The sequence below is a fragment of the Amblyomma americanum genome, chromosome 10, assembly GCF_052857255.1.
Source record: "Amblyomma americanum isolate KBUSLIRL-KWMA chromosome 10, ASM5285725v1, whole genome shotgun sequence".
Taxonomy (NCBI): Eukaryota; Metazoa; Arthropoda; class Arachnida; order Ixodida; family Ixodidae; genus Amblyomma; species Amblyomma americanum.
Window position 1 is genome coordinate 126,949,471 of NC_135506.1, and position 17,557 is coordinate 126,967,027.

At 44.6% G+C, this 17,557-nt stretch overlaps 1 protein-coding gene across 2 annotated transcripts in view; it reads right to left on the bottom strand.

Moving 5' to 3' along the window:
* Positions 1–17,557, bottom strand: part of LOC144106695 (uncharacterized) — a 196,239-nt gene that overhangs the window by 7,322 nt on the left and 171,360 nt on the right. For both annotated transcript variants that reach the window (XM_077639537.1, XM_077639536.1), the window contains one exon: positions 11,976–12,176. In XM_077639537.1, the coding sequence (XP_077495663.1) occupies positions 11,976–12,176 (201 nt within the window). The remainder of the gene's footprint in view (positions 1–11,975; positions 12,177–17,557) is intronic.

Here is a 17,557-nt window from a genome sequence, read left to right on the forward strand (position 1 = left end):
TCTATCTTTGTCCGTGTCTCTAGCGCAGTTACCATGTGCATTGAATCTAAAGATCACCAACTATCCCAGCTGTCTGCTTTAAATGCTTTAAAAGTAACAATCATTCAGTCTTTGGGCTTCGTGAACAAGCGACCGAGCCAGAATCAGCTCTGAGAAAACCTGTTCTAGACAATATTTTCCTCAGGGACCTCGGTGTTCAGGTTAGTTCAACAGAAGGAAGTCGTCATCTGGGAAGAGAGGAAACAGGAGCCACTAGACCAGTAATTATAAAATTTTATGACTTCAGAGAAAAAGACAATATTCTTAAATAGTGCCAGAGACTTGAAAGGCACATCTGTTAGAGTCAGCAATGGCTACGCAAAAGATATTGTACAAGTTCGAAAGAAACTGCTTCAGTCTACTACTGTCGAAAGATCTAACCGACACAAGCCATCGCTGATCAAAGATAAGCTGAATATCGATGACCTTTTGTACTCTTGGGACAACACTCGAAACGATCGTTTGCTCTGCCGTACCCAGCGTAAGTGCCGCCGGAACATCCATAACGAATCAGCAACAGCAGGTGACAGCCATATTTGATCACCTTCGAGAAGTGCAAATTTTTCATTGCTCAAGAAAGTTCTGCTCATTTCTTGAAGCATTCCTAACAAGGTCACAGAATTGGAAATTTTATTGCTGTCAGGGCACGGCATACTCGTTTACATAACGAAAACATGGCTCAACGCTGCTGTTTCTTCTCATTGCATTGTTCCTCCTGGCAACAAAATGCTGAGATGGGACTGAAATTCTCTAGCGGGTAATGGGGCCATTATTTTTAAGTCATTGCTCTCGGATTTCACGATTTTGAGTGAAATTCTAGAGTCGATGTGGTGTAAAATTATATTTCTTGCTGCTGCGTATGTCATAGGAGCACTTTACAGGCCATCAAATACTTTACCTGACTTTCTCGATAAGTTGAATGAGTTTATTTTAGTCATGTAACTCGGAGCACCTGCCTGATAATGACTGCCGATTTCAACTTGCCACATATTGATTGGGAATTGACTACGCCTGGGCATACAGAAATTTCTAGAGCGGAAAAATTACTGGAGCTTGCTTTATTTGAGGCGTCACCAATTCTAGTTATGACTGTTGAGACATTTGAGAAATAGATAATGCAAACAGATATCCTCTAAATTACAGTCATCACTAGACTTGGTGACACCTTAAATAATGAAGGCGATTTTGAAACAAAGCTCACCGATGGTATGTCTGATTTCAAAATTATTTTCCTGGATGTCCTTACCTCTGCAAGCGTTCCTACAGAACCTGTTGCTCGATTAGAAGGGAAGGCTGATTATGGGAAGCCTGACGATGCATCCATTATGGATTGCTTAAAAACTTGTTTTGATCAATTTTAAACTGCGTCCGAAAATGAACCAGTTCAGTGGTTATGGCAAGTTCTTAAAATTACCAAACTCGGTGTCGACTAGCACGTTCAAACTAGACTTTAGAAATCAAAGCAGCGCAACCCATGGGTCATCAGAGATATCATTTACGCGAAAAACAAGCTGAAAGTGTTGCCTATACACACAACTGACTCAAACGACCTATATGCGTTACGTCAAAAAATAAAAATGGTGTTATTGGGTGCAAAAGAATGATTTTTTAATCGCACTCTTAGTGAGTTTTTGAGAAATTCTCCAGAAAAAAATTCGCGCTATCTTTATAAAAGAAAGGAAGATGTAAAACAGGTGACAGTGGGATCCGAACTTATTAGAGATAAATCTGATATAGCAGACCACTTCAATAAATATTTCCAATCTGTATTCGCAAAGAACACGAGCAAAAGCGACGCGCACGACGAAGCACATTCTAGTGAAACTTCTACGGACACTATCAGCTTCACTCAGAGCGTCCTGTTTCAGTAACTGATACAATTAGATGAAAGGAAAGCTATCAGTTTGGATAGAATACCTACATACTACTTGAAAAGGCAAGCTGAATGAATCTCCTACTTGGTAATTATAATCCAAAAATCACTCGTAACTCATAATCTGCAACAGGACTGGCACTCTGCCATTCTTATACCCATAATTAAAGGCAGCAATCACACACTCGCGAAAAACTATCGGCCTGCGTGATTTAGTTCAATCTGCTTTAAGGTTATGGACCATGCTAATCCAAATCATAGTTTTTTTTCAAAAAAAAAGACTAGTTCTGAATGTCAGCATAGGTTCCGCAGAGTGTTTTCAACAGTGACACAGTTAATTGAGACAATGCATGACCTTCCTGAAGTTAGAGATGACCAGGTCCAGATTGCTATTATTTGTGCAGATTTCGAAAAAAGTGTTTGACAATGTTCCTCATGGTAAACTTATCCTAAAACCCGAAAGCTCTGGCATTCAGGGAGATGTTCTGAAAAAGACTGAAGAGCACATGGCTAATCGCAAACTGGCGGTACGTGTTGAGAATTGCGAGTCTGACCGAGCACAGGGTTCTGTGCTGGGGCCACTGCTGTTTGTAGTTGACATGAAAGACGAAGTAGCTGGTGTTCGATATTTTGTTAAATTAAAAGTAATTGCGGATGATTTCCTCATTTATGCACATACATTAAGGCGAAGAATATCAGATTAACATGAAGCAAAATCTGCACGCTTTTGAGCTCTGGTTTCAATAAGACCAAATTTACCCATATATCTAGCAAACGAAATATAACTTGTTTTGAGTATAATATTGCAGGTCACAATTTAGTTAATGTTAGTACGCTCAAGTATCTTGGGATGTGAAGTTCTCACAACCTAAGTTGGCGCCATCATATTGAAAAGGTGCGTTCGGTGGCACATAGAAAACTGCGTTTTTTAACAGGAAAGTTGGGGAGAGCAACGAAAGAGGTCAAACATTTAGCATAAAAATCTTTCATACGGCCCCCCCTACACCATGCGTAATGGCTCCTTAACAGAATTCATATTTTCTAGCGCTTAGTGAACACAAGGGACAAGAACACAAATACCCAGGACGTACGCTAGTCTTCAACTGTCGTTTAATCGAAAAAAAACATTCAATATAAGACATCTCAATTGCTGTTATTCACACACGTGCAGTAGCAACGCCACGTTTCAAGAACAACTCTTCTTTTGATGGATAAACAGATGGGGTGCTGACACATTTTGAACCTTCTTTATCAATGCACATAGCTTCGAAAATTTCCCGTTCCGATTGCGTTTTTAGTGTTCCTAGAATGCTTGTTTCATGCAAGATTGGTGTGCAGGGTACAGGGTCAGGGTCGCCAGGGTACCGTTCGATGAGACAGCGTTTGCAGCGCACCGCGAGATTCCCCCCCCCCCCCCCCCCCCGCCGATATGGATTCTGTTGCCAAGCGGTGCTCTCTCAACCTTTCACTAACGCGTCTTCCTGATTGCCCGATATAAGCCTTGCCACAAGTGAGCGGGATTTTATAGACAACACCCATTTTGCATGGTACGAACTTCCTTTGGTGGTTCTTGGTGCACATTGGCTTCCTTGCCTCGCTGTTCACGAGTGGGCACAGGCGCACTAGTTTCTTCGGGGTAGTTAAAACAAGATCGACGCCACACTTTTTCGCCACCTTTTTTAGGCGGTGCGACATGTTGTGAACATACGGCATAGCCACAAGCTGAGTCCGCCGCTGGGGATCGTCACGGTTATGTTGCTTCCCAGTTCTCACTTCCTTCAGCACCTTTTCCGCAACAGATGTCAGAGTTTCCTCTGGAAACCCGGCGTTCTCTAGGCGAAGCTTTTGCAGTCTCACACTTTCTGTGATGCAATGCTCGCCCGAATTATTGAGAGCAGCGCGGAAGGCATTCATGGCAAAACCCCTTTTTACAAGATTAGAGTGCGCCGATTGATAACTGAGAAATTCTTTTTTTTTGTTCTCGGCTGATACATCAAGCAAGCACGTGCCTTTTCAAACCTAATGCATATATCAAGGAACTGCAGCCTCTCGTCGTTTGGGATTTCGGTTGTAAAGGCTAGACCCAAGCTACAGGAATTAAAAACATCAAGCACATTTTTCACCACATCGTTCGGTTTGTCAGACTGTGTTAGATTCATTACTACAAGGTAGTCATCAACATATCTAAAAATGCGTTTAACTTTGTCAGTGTTAATCCGCGCGACAATGTGTTGGTCAATGTGAACAGCGAGGCAAGGAAGCCAATGTGCACTAAGAACCACCAAAGGAAGTTAGTACCATGCAAAATGGGTGTTGTCTATAAAATCCCGCTCACTTGTGGCAAGGCTTATATCGGGCAGTCAGGAAGATGCGTTAATGAAAGGCTGAGAGAGCACCGCTTGGCAACAGAATCCATATCGGCGGGGGGGAATCTCGCGATGCACTGCAAACGCTGTCTCATCGAACGGTACCCTGGCGACCCTGACCCTGTACCCTGCACACCAATCTTGCATGAAACAAGCATTCTAGGAACACTAAAAACGCAATCGGAACGGGAAATTTTCGAAGCTATGTGCATTGATAAAGAAGGTTCAAAATGTGTCAGCACCCCATCTGTTTATCTATCAAAAAAAGAGTTGTTCTTGAAACGTGGCGTTGCTACTGCGCGTGTGTGAATATCAGGAATTGAGATGTCTTATATTGAATGTTTTTTCGATTAAACTACAGTTGAAGACTAGCGTACGTCCTGTGTATTTGTGTTCTTGTCCCTTGTGTTCACTAAGCGCTAGAAAAATATGAGTTCAAACAATATCCAACTAGCCCAAGTCTCTGCCTTACTAAACACCTAAACAGAATAATCTTTCAACTCAAATAGAAAAGGTGCTAAGACGTGCAGCGAAATATATTTCTCAGGAGAGCATGTTGCCGGGATAGTTGGTTTTGCATCTTGGAACTTCAAAAATCAACTTGGGGCAAATATATTCACATACACAAAAGAAACGAGTGGACGAGGAGAAAAGAGGCGCTTGTCCGTTGTCTGCTCGTCTCTTTTGTGTACGCGAATTTATTTGCGCCAAGGTGCTTTCTCCAAGTTCCGAGGTATATTTGGTCAAAATATAGAAAAACAGATTCGGTAACGAAGATGTTAAACCCATGCAGTGTAGAGACCTTAGAAAGAATACGTAAAAAGCAAAGAATAAAATACTGCAACAAATCATTCAATTTTGAATTAACATTAAAAAAGAAATTTATCTGCAGCCTCTGGGTTGATTGAGATCCCGCATTGATCGCCACAAAGCGATTCCGCCATCCTTGAGCCGAACTAACGTATTTCGCTCCTCATTCTTTCCGGATGCTATTGAGCACTGGAATAAACTGCCTGCTCATGTTGCTGAATGTCCACGTGTAGCGGCATTCGTGAATGCATTCATGAATATGCCCGTAACTGACTGTCAAATATTTCTTTTGTTATAGCAGGCATGTGTGCGGTGATGTGAATTGCTTTGCGTTTTTATACTCTCTTGTATGGCATGCTCGAAGAGGCTTGTTCATTCTTGTATATATATATGCAGTTTTTTCACCTTTATTTTCCCTCTCTTTAATGACCCCTGAATGAGGGTTGACGGTATTAAGAATTAAAGTAAATAAAAAAACGTCACTCAGTGCAAGACAAGAAAGGCGCATAAGGGTGCTCAAGATCTTGAAAGTATGTGCTCATGCAGATTACCCCCGTTTGAATAAAGAGGCTCATCCCGAACACGACGTGTGTGCGCGTAAGTTCACTGTTTAGTTCTGGTTCTATACTTGATGAGATACGAGCAGCGTATAAACATTTGAGCAAATGAGCTCATTACAAGCGGGCGTTGTCAGCGCCGATTTTAAGTTTTTCTGCTGCAACGACTACGTGTCGACGCGGCAGGGGCAGTACTATCTTTGAGTGCGCGCTGCTGCCTGGCTCTGTACCGACCGTCAACGGCCACACAAACGTCTGAGCTCAGAGAGGCTGCACGACGTACCATCATCTGACCAACGTCCTCACCGAACGGTTTAACCGGACGCTTGGTGATATGACCATGCGCATCAATCTAGACCCTACTAACAGGGACCTTGTCCACTTGCGTACGTCACGTACGCCTACAACCCCCACCATCCAGTATATCACAGGATATTCTCTATTCTTTCGTCTCCCCCCCCCCTCTTCCTTTACCATCCATTACCATCAGACTGCGCTCCTGCCTCCGAAACCTAAAGCATGCCGAAGAATGTCGCCAACTCGCCCGTTCTTTTACCTACGTTCGACAGAAAGAGCGCCGTGGTTCTGGTCAATCCCCTATGACCCTCAGTATCGGCTTTCTTGTTTGACTAAGGACACCTCTAGCACCTGGCCTGTCGCCCAAATTCCTCGCCCTGTATCCCCGACCTTATCGTTTGTGTTTCAAGCTTCCCGAGAGAAATGTGTCGTCGAACCATCGTGCATGATCACAGCTGTAGTAGCTGTTTATGCGTGCGACGTTGTGATATCAGAGGGAAGCTCGAGCAGAATAGGTGAACCGGAGTTCAGCACGATAAGAATTTTGGGAGGAAATATGTTTTATGGTTTGGTGGGGTTTCACGTCCCAAAGCGACTGACGCTATGAAGGACGCCATAGTGAATGCCTCCGGAAGTTTCGACTACCTGTGGTTCTTTAACGTGCACTGTCTTCGCACAGTACATGGGCCTCAAGAATTTGGCCTTCATCGAAATTCGACTACAACGACCGAGATCAAACCTCCGTCTCTCGGGTCAGCAGCCAAGTGCCATGACCGCTAAGTCACCGCGGTGCCCCGGGAGAAAATATTAGATACCAGAAAAGACGAAATCGTGCCACCCCAACTAGCGAAAATGGTATTGCCGGCGTGAATTTATCCCAATACGTGTGAATTTGAAGTTCATCAAATCCTCTGGTGCCGGTCGTTACAGCACGAAGGTGATTTATGAAGCGAAGTATCACTATGTTGACACGCACTGCGAAACGCGGGAAAGTCTGTTCACTTTTTGTGTGTTTCGCGACTCCATGAGCGTTCCGCTAACAGATTTTCATTAAGATGTGGCGAGGAGTGTCTACTTTTGCATAGCCACGCTCCGTTTCTTGCTTTTGCCACGAAGTGCCTCACGGATTGGTTAATTCGTGAATACCGGCCGCATGTTTACCCTTGCAGGTGGTTTATTACATCAGCTGTACCATCGAGCATATCTTAGCAAACTTGCATGTTGAAGAAAGAAGTATTTACATCACACCTTGCTCCTTTTCTATGTAACGTGATAGTTTGCGGAAACGCAGGACGACCGCCATGTTTATTTTCCTTTGAATTTTTTCTTCGTTCACACTATACCTTCTTGATTAAAGCTTAATACAACCTGGAGCTGAAGGAAGATTAGTGGCCGGCGGAAAACAGACGATAGCCTGGTTATCAGGGCTAATTTCTTAGTTGCGGGTGATTAGAACGAGCAGCACTGACCCTCGATAAAAGTTAGCTTAAATATAAAAACTGAGTCGCATTGTCACTTGGCATTGATGGGTCAAATTCAGAGCCCCCACAAAGGCGCCAAAGGCATTACACATATTGTTTACAATGATTCAAAGCGTGTCACCAGATGCAAGCTTAAGGATGATAAGACCATCTCAAACATAGCTAAATACAAGAAGAGCGCTCTCGTCTTTAAGGCCGCATCGAGTACAATGTCAGGGGCTCGTAAAAAGCTTGTCTGAAAAAAAAAAACCCGAACTTATGCCCTAATTGCAAGGCATCTTACATAACCCGAAGAAACTGAGACCGTGGTATCCTATGCACCCAGTAAGCCACCTGGGCTGGTTCTAGATTTTCTAAAAGCAAACACAGAAAGTCTATTTTTAACGTCTGCACTGTCATACATGAAACCAAGTTTTTTGGATGTTCCACACGTGTCGTGTACAACATACACATCTCCTGTGCCAGAGTGTATACGGGTCAGACCGGCAGATGCGTGATTGGCTGGGCACGCGAACAAAACAATTCCGGAAGAATGTTTCGAATCCTAGTTACTTTCCGCATCACTGTAGACAATGTTAAAACTGCGTGCCGGCTTTGTACAAGATTTCCACAGCAGAAACGAAACAATCTGAGCTCAAAGATAGATACTGGAAACGCTTAATATTAGGCTGCAGGAATATGACACGTGCGTTCCTGCACCGCCAGTGTCGCTTAAGAATAAATTTTTGTTCTGGTTTACAGAGATTAATGACCCAGAGTGACTCGTACTGTGAGGTACACCGTAGCGGATGACGCCGGATAATTTCGACCGCCTGGGATTCTTCAACGTGCACAGACATCGCACAGTACACGGGTCTGAAACATTTCGCCTCCACTGAAATTCGACCGTCGTGACCTGATTCAGATCTGCGTCTTTCGTGTCAGCAGGCCAGCACATAAGCACTGATCCACAATGGTGGCCATTTAAGAATAAAGAATTTAAGCTACCAAAAACGATGCGTGCATGTTGGCACGTAGGAAACGCAATATGTTTTCTACGTGTCGTCTGTATGAAGGTTGAGCCTGTTTTAGGGCCTGTCCAAAGCGGGTGTTTTGGACGCGTGCTACGCATACATTGTTTCGTGCCATCGTTTCGCGTGTTTCGACGAGGTATTAATAATTACGCCAGCGCTATCCTCCGCACTTTCATTTGATGTGTTGAAATTCTTGTCGGTTGCTTCATTATAAAGGAAGTAATTGTCCTTTGTGGTGATATATGCGTGGTGTTCATTGCGAAACTCTTTCTTTCCATCCCTTTTTTGACATTAAATCGATGAACTGGGCTGACTGGGTGGTGTGAAAAGAACCACGTGGTGGTCAGCTCTTAAACGCCCTCTCCGGCAGAGCGGTGCCGCAGAGGTAAAAACACCGATATATTTTCGCGAGATAACACGTCACAACAACTTGATTGCTGAAGCGCGGAGCGACTCCACACTCTCCGAGAATATAACCTCAGAATTGACACGATCTGCTGCTACCTATAGAGCAGAGCAGTTTCGTGAATGGGAACTGATGAGAAGCATACACAACGACTCAAAGGTGAAGACTAGCTAGTCTGTACGAGTAGACCCGCTGTCAGACAAGGCGGACGGCGTGGTGTCTCGATAGGCGCAATTCCGCTGGCGACCGGTGGTGAAGCCGAGAGATTTTACCATAGATATGGTGTCGCAACAGCCGTTGTAAGGCACCGAAGCGGCCAGTGCGACGACGGCATGCCCAACGGATATCAGGAGCGACCACCTTCCCCATCTCCTCCGATAAGCCACATGCTCGTACGCCGTAACTGTGGGATCGCCATGTGGCGCCAGTTTTAAAGCTATATTCGCACCAAACTTTTGACGCAATCGTTTGGGTATAGCGTTCCGGGCGGTTTCATACGATTTCTCGAAACATGTGCTAGTCAAGTTGGAGGCTAGCTCGCGGCAGGGATTCGACCCGATAGCATATGCAGCTTCAATTATATGCTGCTCAGGCGCTACCCCGTCATATACGGCGCCATTTCGTTTCATCGGCGGTCGAATTTCGATGGAGGCGAAATTCTAGAGGCCCGTGTACTGTGCGATGCCAGCGCACGTTAAAGAACCCCAGGTGGTCAAAATTTCCAAATCCCTTTACTACGGGTCCCTCATGTTCTGACTCACTTTGGGACGTTAAACCCCAGGAAGCACAACCATTTCCTATCGTCAAAAGCAATTTGTGTTTCAAAAATATGACTCAACGATTCGTCGTACAGCGTTGCGAAAGATGTCATAAGATTTCTTGTTGCAAATATTTTGTTTCTTGCTAAGGATGGAGGCTAGCTCACGACTGATATTCGAAACGGGAAGGCGGAGTATTTCACTAGGGCTTTTGTGGAATCAGGGATTGTGGAATCAGCGTTTGGAGACGTGTCTTCCGTTTTCTTTCTCAGTGCGCAACCTGGTTCTACGTCTAACGCTCATGATGAGACAGTAATGACTTCGCTTTCACAGAACATAAGCAGTCTTAAGTGTGCTTCAAAATTTTTATAGATTTGTTCGCGAGGGCTTTCTACCATGATAAGCAAACATTGTTATCGTGGTTCGCTACTGTGGTTAACTTCCCAAATGTTATTTTACGATCGTAACGACCGTGGGGCCTATTCACTGAAAGCGACGCGGAAGCAGCAATCTAGTGCCAATGTTCTTCTCGTTGTTGGCGCATGTTTTGAAGATGAACACAGGAACTAGCGTTTACTGGAAATGTTTGGTCCGTCATTTCAGTTTATCTTGCCAGTTAGCGACTTTCCTACTAAGAGGATTCAGAATTATCGAGCTCGGCAGGCTGAGAACAGCAGAGAGTAAAAATTAAAGCTGCAGAAAACCAAAGTAACGTTGGAGAGTCTGGGATCCCAACAACAGTTTACGATTGGTAGTTACTAGTGAGGTTTTGGAATCGGTAAGAGAAAACTATTTAGGGCCGGCGGTTACCGCAGGTCCGAGCTACGAAAGCGAAATAACTAGAAGAATAAAAGTGGGGTGGAGCGCTTTGGCAGGTTTTCTCTTATAAAGAATCGCAGTTTACCAATATTCTTCAAGAGAAATATGTATATCAGCTGTATTTACCGGTACTCACCCATGGGGAAGAAAAGTGGAGGATAACGAAAAGGGTTCAGCTTAAGGACAAAGTCTAAAGCTATGGAAATAAAATGATAGGTGTAACAGTACAAGTATGTGGCAGGAAGAGAGCAGAATGGGTCAGGAAACAAAGGTAGGTTAATGTCGCCCTGTTTTTAATCAGGAAGAAATGGGCGTCGGCAGGGCATGTAATGCGAAGGCAACGCAACCGATTGCTCTTACGAGTTACGGACTGGATTGCAAAAAAAAGACAATTCTTAGGATTTACAACGTCTAAAGCAATGTGATGTTTCTAGTTTTTTAAGACTCCGGAACTTTAATGCTCTCCTATTTGAAACGGTTGTACTCAGATATTTTGGCAAATTGCAAATAATGTTGAGCATGTTCCGAGTAGATTTCTCAGACCAGGATAGACATACAGCATTCCCCGCTTTTCCACTCTTGTAAAAGAACTCGTGTAAAAGAACTCGTGTAAAAGAACTCGTGTGTTCTACGTTCCTTCCTCGCTAAATGTGTTGCCGTCAAGTGCATTTTTGTGAGTACAAATTGTAATCTAAAAGAATTATTGCGTTTATCTGTTTTCATCAGATCTTTAACATTGTTTTAAAATTTTTCTTATATTACCGCCTGTTTTGTCTCGTCGTTCCTTTCATGTTAGTGTTGTTAATGCAGTTTACGAGATTCAGCGTTTATTCTAATTAACTGCAAAGTGTTATGTGTTCAATGTTATATTGCTTTTCTACTTTTCTGTTGCTTTCTTTTATTATTAGTTTGCAAGCGCCGCACGCGACTTCTCGCTACCTGCCAGGCGCTGCCAATACAAGCCCAATGAGGATTCGGTAGGCCTGAATTTGTATATTGTATTTGCAGTTCAGAATAAACTGACTGATTGATTCATTCATTCATTGATTCAAGCGGAGCAAGTGGCGGTAGAAAGTTAGGTCCGCGGATGAAAAAATTGGTTTTAGGGGAAAGGAAGTGGCGCAGTATATGTCGCAGTATATGTCTCACATCTCGGCGGACACCTGTACCGCGCCGTAAGGGAAGAAATGAAGGAGGGAGTGAAAGAAGAAGGAAGTGCCGTAGAACAGGTCTGCGGAATTTATTTCGGCCACCTCGGGATCTTTAATGCGCACCGATATCGCACAGCAAACGGGCGCCTTTGCATTTCGCCTCCATGTAAATGCTGCCGCTGCGGTCGGGTTCGAACCCGGGTACTCCGTACCAGTAGCGGAGCGCCCTAACCACTGAGCCGCGGCGGCGGGTGGGCGGGTGAGATTAAGTAGTTTTCGGGGAAAAGGCGGTCGCAGCTAACGCAGGACAGGGTTAATTGGAGATATATTGGACAGGCTTTTCTGTGCAGGGGGCCTAGTCAGGCTGATAATGATGACCCCGCGCTGACGTGGGCAGCTACTCACTTCAGTGATGCTGGCTCGCTGATGGGGTATTTCCGCCTGGAAGCACACGTCGCCCACGTGGTATTGTGTTATGCGTTCGTAGCCGTCGGTTTGGACGATGTACCAGCGTCCGTACAACCCCACGGACAGGGACAGGGAAGCAGTCTGTACTCCGCCACCCCGAAGCTTGTCCAGGTCCGCGATGTGCTGGATTGCCGAGGTCTGCAAGAGCATAGCCTTGTTTCTCAGAGCAACCTGTGCTGCCGTCGCACACCTCTAGGTAATCGGGAAAAGCGCTTCTAGTTCCCTTGGCTGCCACCACGTGGCATATGGATCTCAATAGTAAAACATAGCGTGACGTAAAAAAAACCATGGTCGAGCGGCATCCATACGTGGATTGGCTTCGCGGCACTGTCTGCCTGCTGTCCGGAATTTCTGCTAATTAGCTATCCTTGAGGTGGTCCCTCTATCCTCAGGCACATTGTGCTTGCGCGCTGGGGCACAAGGCACGGGGCTCATACCGGGAGTCCAGCGTACTTTGAATCTTTAATTCCTGATTTACCGACACAATAAATCTAACATTTGAAACTTCCATGCACCTTGCGATGCCACAACATGATTTTTTGTAATGAAGACAAGTTTCGCAGCATGAATAAAACGCACACAGAAGACAAGGAACAAACAAGACAGGACTGTGCTACACTTCCAACTGATTTTATTTGAAAAAGCTCGTCATTTAAATACATTCATAAAATAAAATCAGTTGGAAGTGCAGCACAGTCCTGTCTTGTTTGTTCCTTGTCTTCTGTGTGCGTTTTATTCATGCTGCGAAACTTGTCTCCATTATGAACTGCAACCAACTAGCCCTAACCACCGTGTTACTTCAATGATTTTTTGAGCGGGCAATTGACGGTAGTAGTTAAAATTTCCTTGTTGAATGCGCCTCGCTTATTTTCATCAAATGCGATTGCTTCATTCTGTTGTTGCCAATATACGATAATTAACAATATCTTAAACCTTGCACGGGGGCACGGGCGCACATTCGAGCTCTAATGTAAGCCTTCTATCAGCGCCGCTAACATCTGATTGGCGCAAAAGAAATATTTGTTTTATTGGTCTGCTGAACTTTTTTCATTCAGTTTTGTACTGAGGGAGTGTTCCTTGAAACCGCAGCTAAATTTCACTGAGAAAGTTGGGTTCTCTGCCATTATCATTAAAGCGGTTGCGCTTGCCTTCCTTGAGAAACGGGAAAACCAGCAAAAGCCACGCCAAATAAGCATCCCCTAAAACAATCGTCCAAAATGGAGATTGCGTTACATATCCTGCAAAACGCTATGCGCAGGCGCATAAATGAAACTTGTGTTTTTTACCCCGAATTAGGTCGGCCGTCTTGGCGCTTGCATCGCCTCTAAAGGTAATAAACAAGAAATAAAACTCTTTATCGTCACGATGAAAATGCACAGCATGTATCCTGTACAATACCTTGCTGTCCTGTCGAAATTTCTGACAGAAAACAGCGGCTGGAATATGGAAGGCGACCTTATAAGGCAAGATGTGAACAATAGAATGAATTGCGGGACGCAAAAAGCTTGAAGTGTTAGCTGCTGCACTGGTACGGCATTTTTTTAAAGAGGGATGATGCTTCGGAAACGCCGAGATAAGGACATCAGCTTGCTAACAAAGTTGTTTACTGGTTTACTCCCGAACTGAAAGCCGTCCTAAGATTAAAGGGTAGCAAAGTGTACGCGGATTTTTCTACTGTTAAAATGTGTTTGGGAAAGTCCACATGTGTCACACGAAAACGGTTTATGCTCGGGTAAGGTGAAAACCTCCTATGGGCGCGGATGCAGCATACACGAGACGCCCATTGTTGATTAGCATGCACCGGAGACGTGACAGCTTCGCGATCGAAATTCCGAGATGCATCGTTAAGTGCGTTAATTCGAAAGCTGCGATCCGCCACCTGCGCCATCTACTGGGCCAGCGCCATACATTGCAAAGGTAAGGATGGAACTTCACTGGGTGCCATATGATGGCCCTACCAATGCAGGCAAAGCACGGTGTAAATTAAGCGGAAACGGAAGAAACCTGGTACTGGCTTGATTCCAACATAAGTAATTAACGTGCTCACAATGCTCTTTCTCTCTACGCGCCATTATTCAGCTTCAAACGTAGAAGTGTCATGGCGGAGTGGCAGTGCCCCCGTCTTGCACGACGGCAACCCGGATACCGTTCCCACCTAGACCCTAGTTTCTTTATTTTATGCTAATGTCTCATGACCTACATGCCTCACGACAGCATATGAACAATGACGTCAGCCGCCGCAGTATCTCAAAGGTTACGGTGCTAATCTTCTGAGCAGAAAGACGAGGGTTCGATGCCAGACGCGACGGTCGAATTTAGATGGAGGCGGAATTCTAGAGGCCCATGTACTGTGCAATGTCAGTGCACGTAAAGAACGCCAGGTGGTAGAAATTTCCGGAACCGTTCACTACAGCGTCCCTCATTGCCTGACTCGTTCTGGGACGTTAACCCCCATAAACCATAACCCAAGCATACCTAGTGACGTCAGAGGGGCCAACTTCCGGCGAGACATTTTGCGGATATTTTCGACGTCATCAAAGCCATCTAATTCTTTCGAATTAATATTCGAGCAGACCCGCTCACTGAATGACTTAGAAGAAACACGCCTTAACCGACTCCTCTTGCCTACCACTAAGTGAGGGGGCTCTAATACTGGGATTTAGAGGGCAGGAATGGGTGGGGAGGGTGACCTTTATGCACACATTGTGATATATGTATCTGGTGACACTACGTTCGAATTCGCACGTAAAATAGTTCGTCACGTTTGCATTAGCATGTAGTGCTTGATTTGTGCTTTTTCAAGCTTTCATGAGTGCTGTTTGCATTCATGCTCTATTTTATAAGACAGTGAGGGTGTTAATGCGAAACTCTGGTGGCCAAACTTTTTAATGATCAACATCAGCTGGACTACGCGCACTGCAGGCCAAAAGCCTCTCCCAGGTCTCTCCAAAGAACCTTGTTCTTTGCCAACAGAGGCCACCACATTCCCGCAATCTTCTTAAGCTCATCCGCCCTTCTAACATTCTGCCGCCCTCTGCCACACTTTCCTTTTCTTGGAATCTAATTCGTTACCCTTCAGGGCCAGCATTACATGCCCTGCCCAACCCCATTTCTTCCCCTTGATTTCGAATAGAATACTCCCGTTTCTTCTCTCAACCCCTCTGCCCACTTCCCGTTCCTTAACATAGGAAAAACTGCAAATTGGTCTTGATGAAAGGAAATGATGCAGTAACTGTCGCACATGTCTTGGTGGACACCCGAACCGCGTAGTCGGGGAAGAGATAAAGGAGGTGCGAAAGAAGAAATGAACAAATACGTCTCTGGAGTAAGTTTGACCACCTATATTTTTCTTTCCGTAGCTCGCTGGGTTAGCGTCCACGTTTAGATACGCTGTTGTATACTTTTATCTTGAGGGACCTTGGTAATATGCCCTTTATGATCTGAGAGAACCTGCCATATGCGCAACACCCCGTTCTTTTTATTCGATTTATCGCCGTCTTATGATTGCCTCTGAATCAGCGGTCACTACCTGCCCTAAGTACACGTATCACCTCAGCACTTCCGGCACCTCGCCCCCAATTGTGATCCGATATACCCATACAAGACAGTTGAACATTACCTGGATTTTCTACATGTTAATTTTTAGACACCGTTCTGATCTGCCTGACTAACTCACTGATTGGGCTTTCCAGTTCATCTCCTAAGTGAGTTATAAAGGCAATATTGTTAGCGAAACGCAGATTACTTAGGTAGTCTCTATTAACACTTCTCCCTGACTGTTCCCAATTCAGGCCTCGGAGCACTTTCTGAAAACAAGCTGTCAGTATCACTGGCGAGATTGTGTCTCCCTGCATAAAAGCCTTCCTCATTGGAGTATTATATGAGTTTATTGATGATTATTACGCTCAAACAATGAATTATAACTTCACAGCAATCATTACAGAGTGCGCAGTAGACGTAGGCGGTAGGATGGTTAAACAGGATACCTGCAAGCTTTCTGAAGAGACGAAAAAATTGATCAAGAAACGCCAGAGCATGAAAGCGTGTAACCCTACTGTTAGAATAGAACTGACAGAGGCAGCAACAATAATAAGCAAAAGGTAGCTGACATAAGGAACTTTAATATACACAGCATTCAGCATATATTAAAGAAAAGAGGAAGCCTGAAAGCGGCGGCCTTCGTAAAAACTATATGTTTCTGGGCCAAGAGAGTAAGAGGGTAATGTCATTAGCAATATGGATTGGATAGCTAAATGAGCCGAAGAGTTCTACCCAAGTATATGCAGCAGTCGATGCAATCGGAACGTTAATGAAAGAGGGAGTAGCGAACAGGAATGGGATATCTCTCCAGCTCACGAAAGTGGAAATAAAGAAAGTCTTCGAAGCAACTCAAAGGAGGTAAATCAGCTGGTGTGGATCAGGTAAAAGCCGATATCTTGAAGGATTGGAAGGCGATTGTGCTAGAAAAAACTAGCCACCTTGTATACGCAATGACTTGACCTCGAGCATACGATAGGCTTGGAAGAACGCAAACATCATCTCAAATTCATAAGAAAAGAGATGCCAAGGACTTGAAAAATTAAAGACTGATCAGCTTACTGTTCGTTGCCTACAAGGCGTTTAGTACGGTAATCGCTAATAGAGTCAGGGTAACCTAAGACACAAGAGATCATATTCACATTATCAATCAGGTGATAGAGAAATGCGCAGAATGTTACCAACCCCTACATATAGCCTTCATTTTTTACGAGAAACCATTTGACTGAGTGGAAACCTGAGCAGTAATGAAGGCATTGCAGAGTCAGTGTGGTGAACACTCTTATGTGAAAATTCTGCACAGTTGCCACACTGCACTGCTTCCATAGCTTTCCATAAAGTTGGGTTTTTTTAATATATTGATATGATTATACTGCCCACCAATGTAAGCTTCAGCCGTCTGCCACAGTGTGAAGGAATCGTAGGTGAATGTGTACTCTTTATTAGGGTCTCACTAGTCTCATTACGAGAAAAGCCGACGGCGTGTGTTAGCGGCCTAGTACCTTAGTGTGTTGGTGCGTGTGTGTACTCATACTGCTACAGAAAATCCCAGCGGTTCAAAGATAAGTAAAGAGACGCCATCAAGCGGCCGAAGTACGCCCACTGCAAGCCGAACACTGCCAATTTAAAAAAATCATGTGCATGTTCGCTCGTCTATCTATACCCCCACTGGCTGACCTCAACCTGGTGCCAGTCGTCCTGACTTAATTCGCACCGAACTACAGCAACCATCGGTTGTAGAGCGCGTTACGTCTGGGCTAAACCGATTACTCGTTGAATATAGTTTAGATCGGCTAGTAAAAGTTGCAGGCTAGCTTGTGATAAGGATTCAAGCCGATGACATATGCACATGGAAGTCTATGCTTTCTTAGGCTCTTGAAAGTTTCGTTTTTTTTGAGGAAAGAAAATCGCGGTGTTTGTCCGAAATCTCGGCGTACAACCGAACCGCGCTGCAGGGGAAGGGATAAAAGAGAGACTCAGAG